General features: G+C 34.7%; 1 protein-coding gene and 1 pseudogene across 10 annotated transcripts; one reads left to right on the plus strand and one right to left on the minus strand.

The window, feature by feature from the left end:
• Positions 1–5,833: 5,833 nt before the first annotated feature.
• LOC107868259 lies at positions 5,834–14,552 on the minus strand. Of its 10 annotated transcripts, none has more exons than XR_007054417.1 (9): positions 14,305–14,543; positions 14,133–14,196; positions 10,903–11,116; positions 10,555–10,726; positions 9,682–9,861; positions 9,451–9,600; positions 8,168–8,265; positions 7,585–7,946; positions 5,834–6,071 (listed from the first exon to the last, which is right to left on the minus strand). XR_007054417.1 is itself a non-coding variant. In XM_047410748.1 (9 exons), exons 3-8 carry the CDS (start codon positions 11,065–11,067, stop codon positions 8,051–8,053), a joined length of 810 nt encoding a protein of 269 aa, XP_047266704.1. In that variant the 5' UTR covers positions 11,068–11,116; positions 14,133–14,196; positions 14,305–14,543; the 3' UTR covers positions 7,315–7,946; positions 8,020–8,050. The 10 variants fall into 10 exon arrangements, 4 of the variants coding, with proteins under 4 accessions (XP_047266704.1, XP_047266706.1, XP_047266703.1 ...); XM_047410748.1 differs by lacking the exon at positions 5,834–6,071 and adding an exon at positions 8,020–8,095 and having other exon boundaries at positions 7,315–7,946; XR_007054422.1 differs by lacking the exon at positions 5,834–6,071 and adding an exon at positions 8,029–8,113 and having other exon boundaries at positions 7,824–7,946; positions 8,203–8,265.
• On the plus strand, positions 12,348–13,373 carry LOC107868258 (annotated as a pseudogene).
• Positions 14,553–16,629: the final 2,077 nt, after the last annotated feature.

The raw sequence follows: 16,629 nt of genomic DNA on the forward strand, positions 1-16,629 counted from the left end.
TTGTGTGACTTTAGAATATGGACTGGATGGACTAATGACAACAAAGTGTGACGTATACAGTTACGGTACCATGTTGCTGGAAATGTTTACTAGGAGAAAGCCTAATGAGTTTGAGGGAGATCTTAGCTTGAAACAATGGGTGAGTTATTCACTCCAGAGGCAATAATGGATGTCGTAGATGCAAACTTGGTAGCAGCAACAGGTAAAGGCTTACAGAAGGAGATAGATGTTGTGGCATCAATCCTCAAACTATCTTTAGATTGTTGTGCTGAATCTCCGGCAAGAAGGACTAACATGAAAGATGTTGTAGCGATGCTGCAGAAGATCAAGATTCTACTTCTTGCATGTCGAACATTCTTATAATGGGTCTCTTTTATCTTTTTGTACTTGATTTGTGCGTGATTCAGTTTTCGAGAAATTCTAGTTGGTTGCAATAAATCTGACTGTTTCCTTTTGATTTGAATATTGCATGAGAATGGAACTTGAAAATCTTTAAACAGAGCACTAAGATTGATAGTTAGTTCAGTGCGTCTGCCCTTTGTTTTATCCTGCCCTGAATCGCCAAAATTCACTCCCTTTGTGGTAGCCTTTCTACCTCACGTGGTAGTGGTAAGGTTTGCATACACTCTACCTCCCCAGACATCACTTGTGAGATTTCACTGGTTTGTACTTGTTATTACTTGTTACAAATTCCTACCTATGTTACTCTATTCTTGCATTTATTACTACTGCACTATTGACTTTTCAAAAATGTCGCCGCACACTAGCAAAAATGTATTATTTTTGAAGGATCCCACTTACCCATGATAAAAATTTTGAGAACATAAGTTCCTACTCACACAAACAGGAACTCTTAAGGGATTTGTTTCGCGCAAAGCTGATAAATCAACTCCACAAAGGATGCAACTTTACTAGGTTAAATAAATTGTTTTTACTTATTAAGTGGACTTTTTAATACAAATACAAGGTTTTGGGGTCAAACTTATTGAATTCTGCTGAACTCGTAATTAGAACTCTATCTCCTCCCGTTTGGAGTAGAAGAGACAAGAGAAAAATGCAAAATGTAACTTCTTGTAATATTGAGCTTATGTTGCTTGGACTCTCCGAAAATGTTGTCGCGCCCGTGACAGATCCTTCAAATATACACTACATGTGGAGGACCAGACACACACCCATCGACATTTTCGAGGAGTCCCAGCAACATAGACATTCAGTCTATTGCAAGTATTTTGTGGCAATAAGTTTTCTTAGCTGAAATCTCATTGATTTACAAATTACACATGAAAATATAAAACAAGTAAACTTTTAAGCTAAATGTACTTCCATTACTCTCTAGTTTCCTCTACAATATACTGTGCTATTAGTTCTTTTGCCTAACTTACATTTGTTGAAAATGTAATTTGTTGTGTGTGTGTATATATATACTTTCATCCAGAGGCGGATCTAGGGAGAGTTCAACTGAATTCATTATTTTCTTCTCGAACTTTGTGTATACAGAAAAAAAGGATCGTACTCATTAATTGTTTGTCCTCTTAGTACAGATGCTGAATCATCTACTATATCAAGTGCTTTTCAACTAACCACTCGATAAATCTGGGTGAGTATTTCTATGACGGATTTTTCTACATTGAGTGCCTCAACTGCAGATGTTTCCATGAAGATAGAGTTCCCTCTTTCAGTAAAACCACTTGATTTGCCCGTGGGGACAGCTCTGAGGTGGCGGAGATCTGCCTTGTTACCCATGAGCATTACAGCAATGTTTTGGTCGGTGTGTCAGTTCTTTGAGCCATCTTGCTACATTTTCAAATGTTACATGACGAGTAATGTCATAAACCTGTAAGGCACCCACTGCTTGATAGTATGCACTAGTGATGGCTCGGTACCTTATCATGAGACACGAAAAATGATCAAAAATAACATTCTATTCGAACATGTTCAAACTAGATAAACAGAGAAACTTACATACCAGCCGAGATGAACTGGTTAGTGAAAACAAAAGGACATCTCAGTAATCTAGCTAAGGGACTCAAGGAGAAACAAAAATGTCACAGTTATAATTAAAACCTCAACTTAAAGCAATTTCAAACCACGTTCACCGTTAAACTAGACGTATCTTTTTGTCAAGGGGATTCAATATTTTATGCAAATATAAATTTTTGACGAAGAGGATTAACTTGAGCCCCCCTTCTGACCATGTAGCTCCGGCCCCGCTTACCACAAGGCCACCACCTAGGGAGTTTCCCTTATAGAGGAGGCTTCTATAGAAATGTAATCCTTAACTATAGTAAATGCCATAGTTACAACAAAAAGTTAAATATATATATATAAAAAATTAAACTGTATAACGTGTGAGTGATTAAATTTACGAGAAATCTTTATGTAGCGAAATTAATATAATTAGGAAAAAGAAGTAAGGTAATTAACGAATTTAATTAGCGGCAGGAAAAAGAACAAAGGTAATTCACGAATTTAATTAGTGGCAGATCCAACCATGAATTCTCAGATTCAATAGAATGCAATGTTTTCACAAGGTTCGGCGAGATGTGCGTGAGTTTGGTCGCATAGGACGCGTATACCCACTTTTTCAAATTTATGGTACCTTAATCACCTACTTGTGCACACTCAAATTTGGAGGGCATAGATGTCAGCTAACGTCAAGCTAAAGGGCACATTTATGTATGTATTATGCCTTTAAAGAACTCTTAGTTTAGCTTAAAAGACTAATAACTCATGGACTATTGCATTCTCATTTTAACCAATGTGTGACACACACCACTAGAATGTCAAGAAGTTGAATTTTTGATGTACCCACACAAGCAAAACACACATTTGTGTCCACACTTGAGTATGTGCCGGAACGGAGGTAGAAGGTTGTCTATGGATTCGACTAAACTCAGTAGCTTTAGTCTAGATTCAATATTTTTAGTTAAAAAATTCACTAAATATGTACAAATTTAAGTTGAGAACAAGGTTATCAACACCTGACACATGTCGCTATTTTAGAATTTTAACTCGTAAAATTCAAGTTTTGACTCCTCACCTCTCACCAGATTAAGTGTTACATTTTATGGACAACTTTACTTGCTTTCCAGTGAATTTGTGTAAAACATGTTAACGATAAAATCAAATTTTGCAAGACTTAATTGATTTGGTTTGTTTCAAATGGTCTAGTCCTTGGGCCCCACATAAACTGGGAAAAAAATTGAAAGTTGGGGAACAATATTTATTTAGATAATAGAATAAAAGAAGAAAGTTCAGATATGTTATGGTTAGTTCAGATATGACCCAAACCAACTCTACAACTGATCAATTAGCTCTTCTTTCTTTAAAATCTCATAATACAGCTTTAAAGTAGGATTTAAATTAATCTAAATAAGGCTGCAATCTTGAAGAATCAGATTTATTACATTTGCTGATCTTTACGCCATAATTGTAGAGATAATGATATCTTATTTTACTCCTTTTATAAAGCTTTTTCACTTATGATTTTATGTATAAATGTGGCAGTGATCAATGAAACTTTACAATGCTTTCTTCTCTTTCTTTTCTTTGTTAAAGATATGTTTTTCCCTCCAACAAGTTTCCTCCACAACATACTGTGCTATTAGTTCTTTTGTCCAACTTACATTTGTTGAAAATGGGATTTGTTGTGTGTATATATATACTTGCATCCAGAGGCAGATCTAGGGTGAGTTCCCACTGAATTCATTATTTTCTTCTCCAACTTTGTGTACACCAAAAAAAGAATCATACTCATTCTGAACATTTGAGCTAGATTCTGGATTCACCTCTGGATCGGTCCTTTTGCTTAACAAGAACAATATCCACCTTTCTTAACAGCAGATTCATCATCTTTCACAAGGTTAATTGTTTGTCCAAATGGTACAGATGGTTGATCATCTCCTGTATCAAGTACTTTTCTACTAACCACTCGATATATGCGCGTGAGTACTGTGAAGGAGTTTTCTACATTGAGTGCCTCAAGTGCAGATGTTTCCATGAAGAAAGTGTTCTCTCTTTCTGCGAAACCACTTGATTCTCCCGTGGGTACAGCTCTGAGCAGGAGGAGATCCTCCTTAGTCCCCACGAGCATTACAACGATGTTTTGGTCTATGTGGTATCTCAATTATTCGAGTCATCTTGCTAAATTTTCAAATGTTACATGACGTGTTATGTCGTAAACCAGTAAGGCACCCACTGCTCTGCGATAGTATACACTAGTGATGGCTCGGTACCTTTTCATGAGACATGAAAAATGATCAGAAATAACATTCTAGTTGAACATGTTCAGACTAAATGGTTCAAACAGAGAAACTTACGTACTAGCTGAGATGAACTGGTTAGTGAAAACAAAAGGACATCTCAGTAATCTAGCAAAGGAACTCAAGGATATGCAAACATGTCACACATTGTTAAGAATTTGTTCCCTACTCATAATTGACTTTAACGTAAGAGTTGCCTATGGATGGAATAGGTTGCCTAATGTGTTCGAGGGAAGCAGTAAAATAGTAAGTAAAGAACACAATGATTTTTACTTGGAAAACACCCGGCTCAAAACTGTGTAAAAACCACTACCTGCCCCTCTACAGGATTTAACACCAACTTCACTAAATAACTTTGAGCCTCAACAAGGATTGATTACAAAACTCATGTAACCAAATAATAGGAATTATAAACTCCAATTCCTTTAACACAACGACTAGGAATTGTAAACTCTAACTCCTAGCTACACACACGCCTCCCAAGGTATGCGTTCCAAAAGTTTTTGAGTTTTTCCTAACTCGAAGACTAGCTCCTAGTTCATTTTATAACACACTGAAACTAATATTACATCAATAGTTCAAACACAATGAACAACTCTAAAAATCAACTGTAAAACTTTTAGCTGGATTCTATACTTAGGACCAGGTTCTTCAATGTGTGTTGTTCAGTGATTGAGTTGCATCTCATGAAGTCAATCTGTCGATTGTGCTTTTCTTCTTTATAAGTGCATAAATGATTCTGACTGATGCATCTTCTATTTAAGCATAACTCTTCAAATAGTCATTCTTTATTTCAAACTCCTCCTTTAATCATAATTCTCATTGCATAGAGTTCTACTTCAAGTGAGACTCCTTCTTCAATTCCAAATCTTGTCACCTTAGCATTGTAGTAAAACTCCAACTCTTTAAATTAGCACATGTTGATTTATTAGAATCTTTATCCTCCCACACATAGGACACTTCAGGATATACTCAGAAGTGAAACTCCTTCTTCACGTAGGACTCATTTTTCAACTCAACTTACTTTCTCTTATCATTAAGTGTTTGAATCAAATTTAACTTGTTATATTCCCCATTTGATCAGTAACTTTAGTATATCAGAATTAGGCTTGCTTATTTGTTCCTACCTTTAAGCAATCTTGTCTGAATCTATCAATGGAATTGAAAATTTGCTTTCCCATGCGTGGACCAGCTCAAGTAACATGTTTCATTCATATGTCAGTTTGTCAATCATCAAAACTACATATTACCCAACAAATTCCCCCTTTTTGATATTGACAGACCTCTTGTCTTTATGCATTCAACCATATTCACCTCTAGGAACTAAAGTATAAAGCACTAGAATGAAATCAGTTAGTCAATGAGTTATAAACATTAGACAACCCTCTTATCTTCCCCTTTTGGCATCATCGAAAAACCATTTCAACGTAATCATATACTAGGCAAAGTGATTAGTTCTGCTATTCATGGCCACTAGGGCTATCACCAAAACAATCAGACAAAGACTTGAGCCAACATAGTAATGTATTAAAGAGAGGAAAAACAAGAGTCAATTTCTGAGAATGAGAATGACAAAGTATAATAAATATAATTTCAATATTTGCTAAACAATAAAAACTTAACCCATTAATATCCCGAGCTAGAATAGTGTCAATAGTTTCAATATTTTTTAAACAAAAAAACTTAACAAATTAACATCCCGAGCTAGAATATGATGTCAAGCTTTACATAATGCTCTTAGCAAAATAATAATAAGCTTGTGCATCATCTAAACTTACATCTTCTCTTGTAACTTCAATCTTCAAAAATCTGTCAGAACAAAGTTTTGAAAAGTCAATCCTTAAGTTAGACAACCATGACAAAGACTCTGACACAATAACATAACATGATAGAGTTGCATGACATGAATTTAGCGAAAATGTCCTCTAATACTTTATTCTTAACCGCATTAATATCTTAACATCCCTTTAGCTAAAACTTTTCCGAGTATGGTACTTTTTATGTGAAAAATGTATGTGCGAACAACTTTATTACTATAGATAGGAAAATAAAATTTTTCAAAGTAAAAGGGAAGCTGAATCATTTTAGCAAAGCTACAGTTTTCCCCTCTATCTAAATAGTGTAACAAAAAATTACACATGCTAAAAATGTACTGAGTTTAGACTCTTCGAGAATCTGATAATATCACAAGAAGCATCTCATCAACTTTGTATCAACAGAAACCAAAATATGTTCCCTTCTTTACACATAAACAAATAGTGACCCAGCAATGCGAGTTCTTCTCCTACTTCAAGATTAATTGACCGATAGTGTACTTTCCGAACCTTCAAACAATCCAAATACTTATCCTCCTGAATATCATCTGATTTAATTTCTTATGTACACTATCCCGGGATAGGGATTTTGAACTAGCAGTTCAAAGGAATAGCTTAAAACATTACCCCACTTAAAAGGTCAAGGACTTACATAGAGATCATTTAGATTCATCCACACCAGGATCAACAAAAATAACTTAACCCCATCTAGAAAACAACCAAAAGAATACAACAACAACAATGACATAGCTAGCAAAACTAACAAAACTCCATCACTTAGAACCAATTGAATAATAGATGCCAAAAAGTGAACAGAATTTAGAGCTGAAATTATCTCAAAAACAAATATATCAATAAAAAATCTGATAGTTGGAAACTAGAGGGCAAACAATATAAGAACGGTGGCATCTTCGATCAATGGGTAGGATTCATGTTCCCAATCAAGAAAAGTCTCTTGAAAAACACCCATTTTTTCAATCTCCTCAAAATGTTCAGTAGTGTATACTCCCATACTCTACACATAAGCAAATATTAACCAATGAATGTGAGTTATCCTACTTCAAGAATAAAGGGGTAGCCCGGTGCACCAAAGCTCCCGTACCCGGGACCTAGGGAATAGCCGGACCACAAGGATCCTGCTTCAAGATTGATTAACCAGAACCTTCAACAAATCAAAATACCTATACTCATGATATAACTTTGCTTGCAGAACTAGCACTTCAAAGGAACAATAGCTATAAGAATCACCTCACTCAAAAGACCAACTACTAACATAGAGTTTATACAAATGATATTCAAATTCACCCACTCCATAATCAACAAAATTAACACTACCCCATCCACACCATAATCATCAAAACTAACAAAACCCCATCTAACACAAGCCAAAAATGCAGAAAATAAGCAAAACTAACAAAACCCCATCTTGGAAAAAAACACAAAAATCCCAAAATGTATAATCTTGACAAAATGTAGTTAAATAATAACCAAGTAAAATAACTACTTACTAGGGAAGCAAAATAAGCCAGTGTCATTAAGTTGAAACGGGAAAGGTTGTATGAGGGATATGAGATTGTTGAGAAGCAAAAAATTCTTGCATTTTTCTTATTTTTTACATCTCATCTTCTAAGGTTGACAAACGATTATTCAATGATTTGATTTCCTCAATCAAGGATTTATTGTCATCTCGAGTTGAACATAGAGCGAACAGTAATTCAGTCTTTGAAGAAGTGTCGCCTTTAATATCTTTCACCTTTACTCCACTGTCAAAGCAACCTACATGACTACGATTTTGAGGTCCCCAACATTTTTCTACAATCTCTATGGTAGGTAGAGATGGCTCTGCTTTCACAATTTCTTCGATCTGAGCCTACATGATAGATAAAAGGACATTTTCAATCATAACCCATATTAATTTTTAGTAATTTACAAATTTAATCTACCAAATGCACATGTTTTTCAATTGCTTCAGGTTCAACAAGCTTGTTGACTTTCTAGAGGATTGCCTTCTTTCGCTCCCTTTACATCAAAGAGAACCTGTCAAGTAATACCTCATAAGTATTTTCTTATTAAAATAATTTTTGATACTACCTGCTGATACATTATCTCTCGAATAGGTTTGCTACCAATATGATGAAGCATTGTCAAATTAGCTCGGTTTGCTGTATTCCTTTTGCTTCTCGCCTGTACTGTTCTTAAATAATAGGTTTAGCTTCTACTCAAATACAAATTCTGATATTGCATCAACAAATAAAGTTTATAGGGAAGAACTAGCAGGTAATATAGAGCAACATAAATAGAACCATTGATTTTTTTTAGAAAAAAGAAACCAATCCACACACAATTATAAAGAAAGTAATATATTGCTATGAAATGGAATACCTAAAAACTTTCAGAACAAAAATGTTCCTTAAACTAACCACTTCCAGTCCTTCTTCTTAATTTGTTCCACAACTCATTCATCCATCCAAAGATATGATCACAATGATCATTCATATTATTACTCTCAAATTTGTCCTACAATAGTCAATACACAACATTAGATAGAACGAACCAAAAAAAGGTCCAAATAACCTACAGTTGTTACCTCAATAACTGCCCACATGTGATCCAAATTTTGTTTCTTAATATCACTCCAGGATGATACAGGTAATGGACACATGGTACTGTCACGAATTATATTTCCCAAGTGTCTTAAAAATTGATTGCTATTTTTTCCAACCGTTCTATTATTGTAAAAGGTTACTTTCAGCTTCTGACCGACTTCAAGTGATGCAACTTCCTTGCACTTGTTGCTCCCTCAAACTTTTTTTACCTTTTTAAGACTAGATGATATCCTACAGCTGCATAATTTGTTTAGAACTATTATAATAAAATTCAATTCTATAAATTTAATAATACATAAAGTCTAAATACTATATCTATTTCAACATTTTGGGAGGGTTTCATAATTTTTTCAGGAGACGGAGGCAATGAAATATTAGTTTGCATGTTCTCTTTCCCATGAATCATAGGATTATTATCCATTGATTGCATTCCTTGATTAGATCCCACACTATTCTTAAAAACCCCTAACAAGAAGCACAAATATTTAGGTATTAGATCCCATATTATTCATAGAACCCCTTAACAAGAAGAAAACATTTGTATGATGTTTGGTTGTTTTTTAAAAAATATAATTAAAAAATATTTATAGGATTTTTTTTAAAAATTGAATTTAATTAAAAAATAGCCGTTGGGCCATTATAGACGTTGGGACCAACGGCTATTTGACCGTTGGGAGCCAAAAACAGCCATATAAATTTGAGCTAAAATTAGAATTTTGGAGGTTTTGGAAACCTTCGGAATCACAACAGACTTGAAAAAAAAATTACTTGTTTCCGCCTCTTTGGTTCGTTGCTTTACTTGATTAGTTGATGGAGAAAATGTAGTATCAACTTGCATATACTCTTTCTCAAGAACCATGGAGTTCTTACGTATCATTCCCATTCTTACGTCTCCTCCTTCTGGTCCCTTCCCAATAGCTTCCAGAGAAAGCAAATAATATTACTAATACTTAAATTATAAATGCAATAAGAAATTTAACAGACTTTAAAAAAACTTACTTGCTTCAGCCTCTTTGGTTCGTTGCTTAACTTGATTAGTTGATGGATAAAATGGAGTATCAAATTGTATATACTCGTTCTCACAAACCACGGAGTTCTTATGCATCTTTGTTCCCAATACTTGACCAGATAACATAGAAGAGCTTGTAAGTCCTTTTCCTCTCTCTTTCCCAATAGAACCTTCCAAACAAATATATAGTTGTATGAGCTTAACATTTTGAGTTTAATATGGCAACTCTAAACGGACCATATTGTTTCACTCCTAAAAAGGATCTTTTCTACCCTTCATTTGAAGTCATTAGTGTGGTTGGTACAGGTTTCAGTAAAGTTTGGTATTAGTCTATCAGGTTCTCCATACTCGTGGTCTATAAAGGAAATTTAACTTTTGGGCAAGACCTCTAGGTTGAGGGGTGAAAATACATGCATTGTGCACCCTGGAGTGATTTACATATCCAGCTATGATCTATTAATGGGAAGCTAGGATGTCTAGGCAGAATATGATTTTCCACTTACATTGAAATGGGCAAAATAAAAGGTACCAGCTGGGGTAAGTAAACATTAGTAGTGATATCAGGTAAGTTAACTGGTAGTAGTAGTTTCAGGTAATTTATAGGTCCGGCTGTTTTCCCAACCAGTGTAAACAGAAAACACAGTGAAGTAGCATAACTACCACAGATGAGCCACCTTTCAGGTTCACGATGCAGCCAAAGGTAACAAAACTGTCACAACTAGTCAAACAAAAATGACAAGAAGTAGACTACTCCAATAAGTATCAACCACAACCTTCACAGAATGTGGCAGGAACTCTACAGCATCTACCACACCTTTCAGAGACAGAAAGCCCTCAATAGAAATTTGATTTGAAAAACTTACTTGTTACAACTTCTTTTAAATATGGCTTAACCTCATTAGTAGACAGAGGTAATAAAGTATTAACTGGCATAAACTCGTTCTCCCGAACCACGAACTTCTTACGCATTGTCATTCCCATTACTTGTAAAAGAACACATGGTAGAGTTTGTAACTCCTTCTGCTGGTCCCTTTCCTATAGCACTAGGAGAAAGAAAATCATATTACTAATACTTGAGAATTATATTTTGTAGCACAAGAAAGGACGACCAAAAAAAGTTAGAATAACCAGCTATTTTTGTGACCAAAAATAAGCTATGGTGTTTAATTCAAGTTATTTATGCAATTTAAAACTCTAAAAAATTAAAAAACCTTTCTTGTTTCAAATTCTTGGATGTATTGCTTAACTACATCATTAGGTTGATAAACCGAACTTAATGAACACTTAGTTAGAGTTTTTCCATTTGTTATCAAAGATCTAAGCCCTTGTCCCCGTCCCTTTCCAATTGCACCAGGTGCGCAGAAAGTATATCTCATAGTACTCTTAATAGTTTATCCATCATCATTTCCAGTCTTCATAGTGAACCTGCAAAAAGAGCCAAAAGTTAAAAAAATAGTAAGAAAACTTTTTACCCATTCAACTAAAGAATACAGTCAACGTAGTCTCTGTGCTTCCCAAAATCTATACAAAAAGTATTATAAGTTAAATTTTTAATGCTAAAAGAATAGAAGTTTTTAGTAGTAAGTAATTTATGAGATACTTCACCTCATCAGTTCTTTTACATTTCTTTTGTGTTGGACTCAGATAAAGTCGCTACTACAACAACAATAACAACATCCCAGTGAAATCCCAGAACCAGCTACCCGTAACTTAGATAAATCCCATTTAAAAAGAAAAAGAACAAGAAGTGGTTGCAGCAAATAGTGAAATTGAACACTAAAACAGCAAAGACAACATAAAAAATAAACCAACATCTAAAGGCCAAACTCCAGCTCAACCAGCCAAAACACTAAATAACCGTGACAAATATACAAATCGGACTGAAAGACAAGAATAGACTGACAAAGTGATGTTTGATGATAAAAAAAATTATTTAAATAAAAATTGGATCGAAAGACGAGAAGTATGGACTGGAAGTTTATCTTCCTTTATTTGCTTTCTTAATTTTATACTGCTTTTTCATTTGGATGTCTGGGATGACCAACATTCATAATAATTTCATGTTTGGATAGACATCTCATAGATGAAAAGCTAATAATGATGCTGGCCTTTCCAGATAGGCGCTTAAATTTTGTTTATCAGACAATTATTTTGTATTTGCTTCTTTGTATACTGTTATAGGTGTCAGTTAAGTGGTCAATAAGTAGAAATGAGGTTTGGAAATTGAACATTCCTCATACTCACCTTGCAAAGATGAGGTTTGGAAATTGAACATTCCTCAACACTCCCAAGATTAAAGGTGTATTAACCAGTTCTCTGTCCACAGTACAAGTTACAAGTAAAACAATGATTTATTTGAACAGATTGGAGTGCCTAGTGGTTTGGTCTTATCTTTACAGAAAAATACACTTCAGCGATAACATAAAAGTTACTTCGTCTTCTAACTAATTCAGCTGAACATAACTTTGTCTTCTAACTAATTCAGCGACAACATAAGATGATTTATTTGAACAGATCAGAGCACCTACTGGTTGTTTTCTCTTTTCCCTGTATTATTTTTGTACAAAGGCAAGATCAGGCCGTGTATGTTCTGACATATTGCAACTTGGTAATAGATGAAGTAGCGATACTGCCAACGCATAAATCTGGCTAAGTAATGTGCTCACTAATCACGTTACAAATCTGGCAAAGTAGGGCGAAGAATGCGGAAGTTTTTATGTGGCTTTATGGGAGAATGTCGTCTTGGATCAGTTTGCGAGATAGGAAGCTGATGGAGAGTGAAGGGTAAGGCCATTAAAGCAAATGCAGTGGTTGCACAGGAGGGTACTGGGGATTATCAAAAAGTTGGTGAAGCAGTCGCGGCTGAACCAGATAAGAGCAAAACGCGGTATTTGATCTATGTCAAGAAGGGGATTTATGAAGAGAATGTTGAGGTTAATATGAAGAAAATGAACCTGATTATTGTTGGTGATGGCATGTATTTATTATTCCAGCAAATTAACTGAGTCTCAATGTTATGGATGGATCAACAACCTTCCGCTCTGCCACTCTTGCTGCAATTGGCCAAGGATTTATACTACTGGACATATGTATACTGAACACAGCAGGATCAGAAAAACACCAAGCTATGGCTCTTTGAGTTGTAGCTGATATGTCTATCATAAATCGTTGCCGTATTGATGCTTATGAAGACACCCTTTATGCGCATTCTCTAAGGCAGTTCTATCGGGACTCCTATGTGACAGGTACTGTCGATTTTATATTTTTAAATGCAGCTGCTGTGTTCCATAAATGCAAGCTTGTCGATAGAAAAGCGAATAAAAATCAGAAAAACATGGTGACTGCACAAGGTAGGACGGACCCAAATCAGGCCACGGGGAGTTCAATTCAATTCTGTGACATAATAGCAAGTCCAAACGTTGAACCAGTTGAAAATGAATTCAAAACGTACATTGGTAGGCCAAGGAAAGAATATTCATGAACTGTAGTGATGTAATCGTACCTAGGTAGTCTCATTGATCCAGCGGGTTGGGCTGAATGGAACGGAGAGGGTAAAGTGTACGAAGTCCATACCACTATCTCTAAAGAGGTAGAGAAGCTGTTTCCGATAGACCCCCGGCTCAAGATGACAAGGACAAGAGATAGAGAATCTAAAATCTTGGAAGCTTATTGCGGCATGTAATATTTTTTATCTCCCAAAGATCTTAAAAAAAATTCTCAGCTCTCTTTTCTGATCCAAAATTCAGTTCTACTGCACACAAATAAATTGTCTTAATAAGGTTATAGCAACAGTTCCAACTCTCCGGAATAATAAGCCCCTTCATTTTTCAGCAACATCAAAATAAACAATTGTCAGGGCAATTAATCTTGTTCCATAAGTCACATTACCAACAATTTCAATACATAGTCAGAAAGTACTGCTCAATCAACATAATAAGCTACAAGTGTACATGAACCGGACTTTATTAATATCAATGATTCAGCCTTGCCAGGCACGAGATATAACAATTCTCACATCAAATGTGTATCAATAGAAAGAAATGAGTCAAACATAAATGAAAGTTGTGTATCTAATTGCTTTTATAAATAATGATATTTTAAAAATGATATAACAGCACTAAGAGAGTGTTAAATTACAAACTGTGCAAAGCCCTGATCATATCTAACATGGAATCGACATCATTTCCTAAGGCCATGTTGCACCAAAAAGCTAGCATAGGCCAGTACTATCTACAGAAATTTCACCAAATTTCCAAAATTCGCAACCAGATAGATAGATTCTAAAGATCGGAAATTCTTATATCACTAACATAAGTAACAAAGATAATCAAAACAACAACTCAATCGTTTGGAAAACAAGAAAAAATTTGAAATTAATATCGCAATTCAACAGCCTATAAATGAAAAACAACAACTTAATTGATTGGAAAGTGAGGTGTACCTGGAATTTGTCGATTTAGGTTAGAGCTACAAGAAAAACTATTTCTCATTGAGATTAGGCAGAGCTGACCAGTGGGAATTGAAAAACAAGAAAAATTTTGATATTAATACAAAAATCGAGCAGCCAAAGAATGAAAAAAAACAACATCGATTGATTGGAAGTGGAGGCATACCTTGAAATTCTTCGATTTAGGGTAGAGCTGCAAGAAAAATTATCTCTCGTTGAGTTCACGGAGAGCAAATCGAGAGTGGAAATTGGAAGTGTGGGTGTGATTAGGGTTCAATTAGCGATAGTTTAATTTTAAGATATTTTTTTTAATTTTTCACTTTCAGCAAATACACAATTGGCGCTTTAACTTTTGATAAAGAAATGGAATTGGCGCTTTAATTTTTGGTAAAAGAACAAAAAACAAAAAATTCGCGCTCATGCCTTCAATTATATATTATTTGGGACCACTAAATTTTTTTGGGACCATATTTAGTAACCTTCACAATAAATACATAAATAAGGACCAAAAAAAAAAGTTTGTCTCAAAACCTATACTTTTAGAGATGGGATTATCATCTTGTCCCAATATGTTGGTCATAAATAAAGATTTTTCTTGTAGTGTTTCATCCCTCTCTTAATCAAGGTCAAGCTTCAAATTCATGATCCAAGACTGAAGGACCACTTATTCCACTTCATGATTGTCATATGCAACTTCAAGTTTAGAATTAATTTCAGCTAAATCATTTATTTTTCTTATCATTTTTTTTGCAAGGAGTGTTAGCCCTCCTTATTGAACCAGGTAGAGAAGCATGATTCATTTGTTCAAAAACATTCATTGTTGTTTGAAAAGTCAAACCTAAACTAGGATTGAGAAATCCTAAAAGATCTAAGCCAATTAGGAACTAAAAGGGAGAGCATGTCCCTTTTCATTCTTTAGAACATATGCTACGTGTGATTAATGATCAAGCTTGGAAAATCCATGGTACAAACTGATATTTTGGTTGACAGAGAAGAAGATACTTCTAGAGTCGGATTAAACAAATTTGTGCACAATCATTTGGAGAGAATCATAGAATGTTGGTCAACTGATTCATCAGCTTTATTAGATGAGAAGAGGATGAAGTGTGAGGATTTAAACAGGTGTGCTCAACTGTTTCAACTTAGACAACCTATGCTTATGTTAGTGTAGAACATACCTGATAAGAAAAACTTTGTGATCACACTTGTTTTCTTGTACCCATTTTTCTCCATAATCTAATACAAAATTAGTTAGAAGAGCCAAAATTAGAGAATTGAGACACACAACTAAATGTGCAAGACTTAATCGAATAACATTTTAGCTAATAAGATTAAGAAGAAAAATGGTTATTCTAGTCAATCATTCAGGGGAGTTCATGCAATTTTAATCATCCCCAAGTCTAACCTATTCCTTTCAAAATGCTCTTTATTTAGTGTCTTTAGTGCATCTCCAGTCAATTAAGTAACCCACATTGTCAAAATTTTTATAGCCATAAACAGTGAAATTACTTTCCTTTGGATACCATAGTCTCAAGCCATTGATTACCATGAGATATCTTAAGATTCTTTTGTCAACACCAATTCTTATGAACTACCAAAAAAATTATCAGCATCTTGTGTTATTGTTATTGATGCATCAATTCCGTGATTTGTTGTTCCCCCAGTCAATATGCCCTCAGTCGGTACAACAGTTGAATCAGGTAGTACAATATGTTCATCAATTTCCCTTTCACTTTTTTTTAACCATCTCCAAAAGATCTATTGCCCCTTTAAATGTGGTGAGTGAAAGAAACTTTATTTTCTCCCAGTCTTCTGTCTTGATCAAGCTCTATCCATGTAATAATTTTTCTTGCCTCATTTCACTCTCACCTGCAAAATAAATCAAGGGTTAACGTTAGAAACCCAAACAAGCTTGGGTTCTTTCTTATTAGAAAAAGGATATATGAGGTTCCTTCTTGCCCATAGAGGAAGCAAGTTATGTGTCATATTTCTCTGACCAGTTTTCACCGTTTTGTTAGCTTGTGCTAACATAGAACCAAATTCTTTTTCTATGATTGTTCTTCTTGATTTTCTTTTTGCTGCAACTGGACATTTAGTGGTTGGATGCCCATGAATACCATATATATAGAAGAAATCCTTAGTAACATTAGAGCTCTTGAAAAAACCCAATCCAGCCCTTTTTTTCCACTGAGTTGATGAACTCAAAGAGAATAAATGAAAACAAAAGGGCTGGATTGGGAATTCAAGTTTGACCTTGAATTCCAAAATATTGACCTTGAAAACAAGTTTCTTTTTAGAAAATAAATGGAAGTTCTCTTTGAGTTCAAGAATACTTACCTCAGAGTTTCCATCATCTTCTTCCATGTATGAATCTCCAATGGCCATGAGAGAAGTTTCATCGTCTTCGTCATCATCTAATTCATTACTTTAAGATGCTCTATAATTTAGATCTTCCATGTCCATCTCATAGGTCATCAAATTACCAGCTAAC

The sequence above is a fragment of the Capsicum annuum genome, chromosome 4, assembly GCF_002878395.1.
Source record: "Capsicum annuum cultivar UCD-10X-F1 chromosome 4, UCD10Xv1.1, whole genome shotgun sequence".
In the NCBI taxonomy this organism is placed as follows: domain Eukaryota; kingdom Viridiplantae; phylum Streptophyta; class Magnoliopsida; order Solanales; family Solanaceae; genus Capsicum; species Capsicum annuum.

Coding starts and splice junctions, on each gene's coding strand:
- LOC107868259 (XM_047410747.1), bottom strand. CDS start 11,067: ATGAGATATACTTTCTGCGCACCTGGTGCAATTGGAAAGGGACGGGGA. Junction 10,727..10,902: donor AAGAATTTGAAACAAGAAAG/GTTTTTTAATTT, acceptor CTAGTGCTATAG/GAAAGGGACCAGCAGAAGGA. Junction 9,601..9,681: donor AACCAAAGAGGCTGAAGCAA/GTAAGTTTTTTT, acceptor TTTCTCTGGAAG/CTATTGGGAAGGGACCAGAA.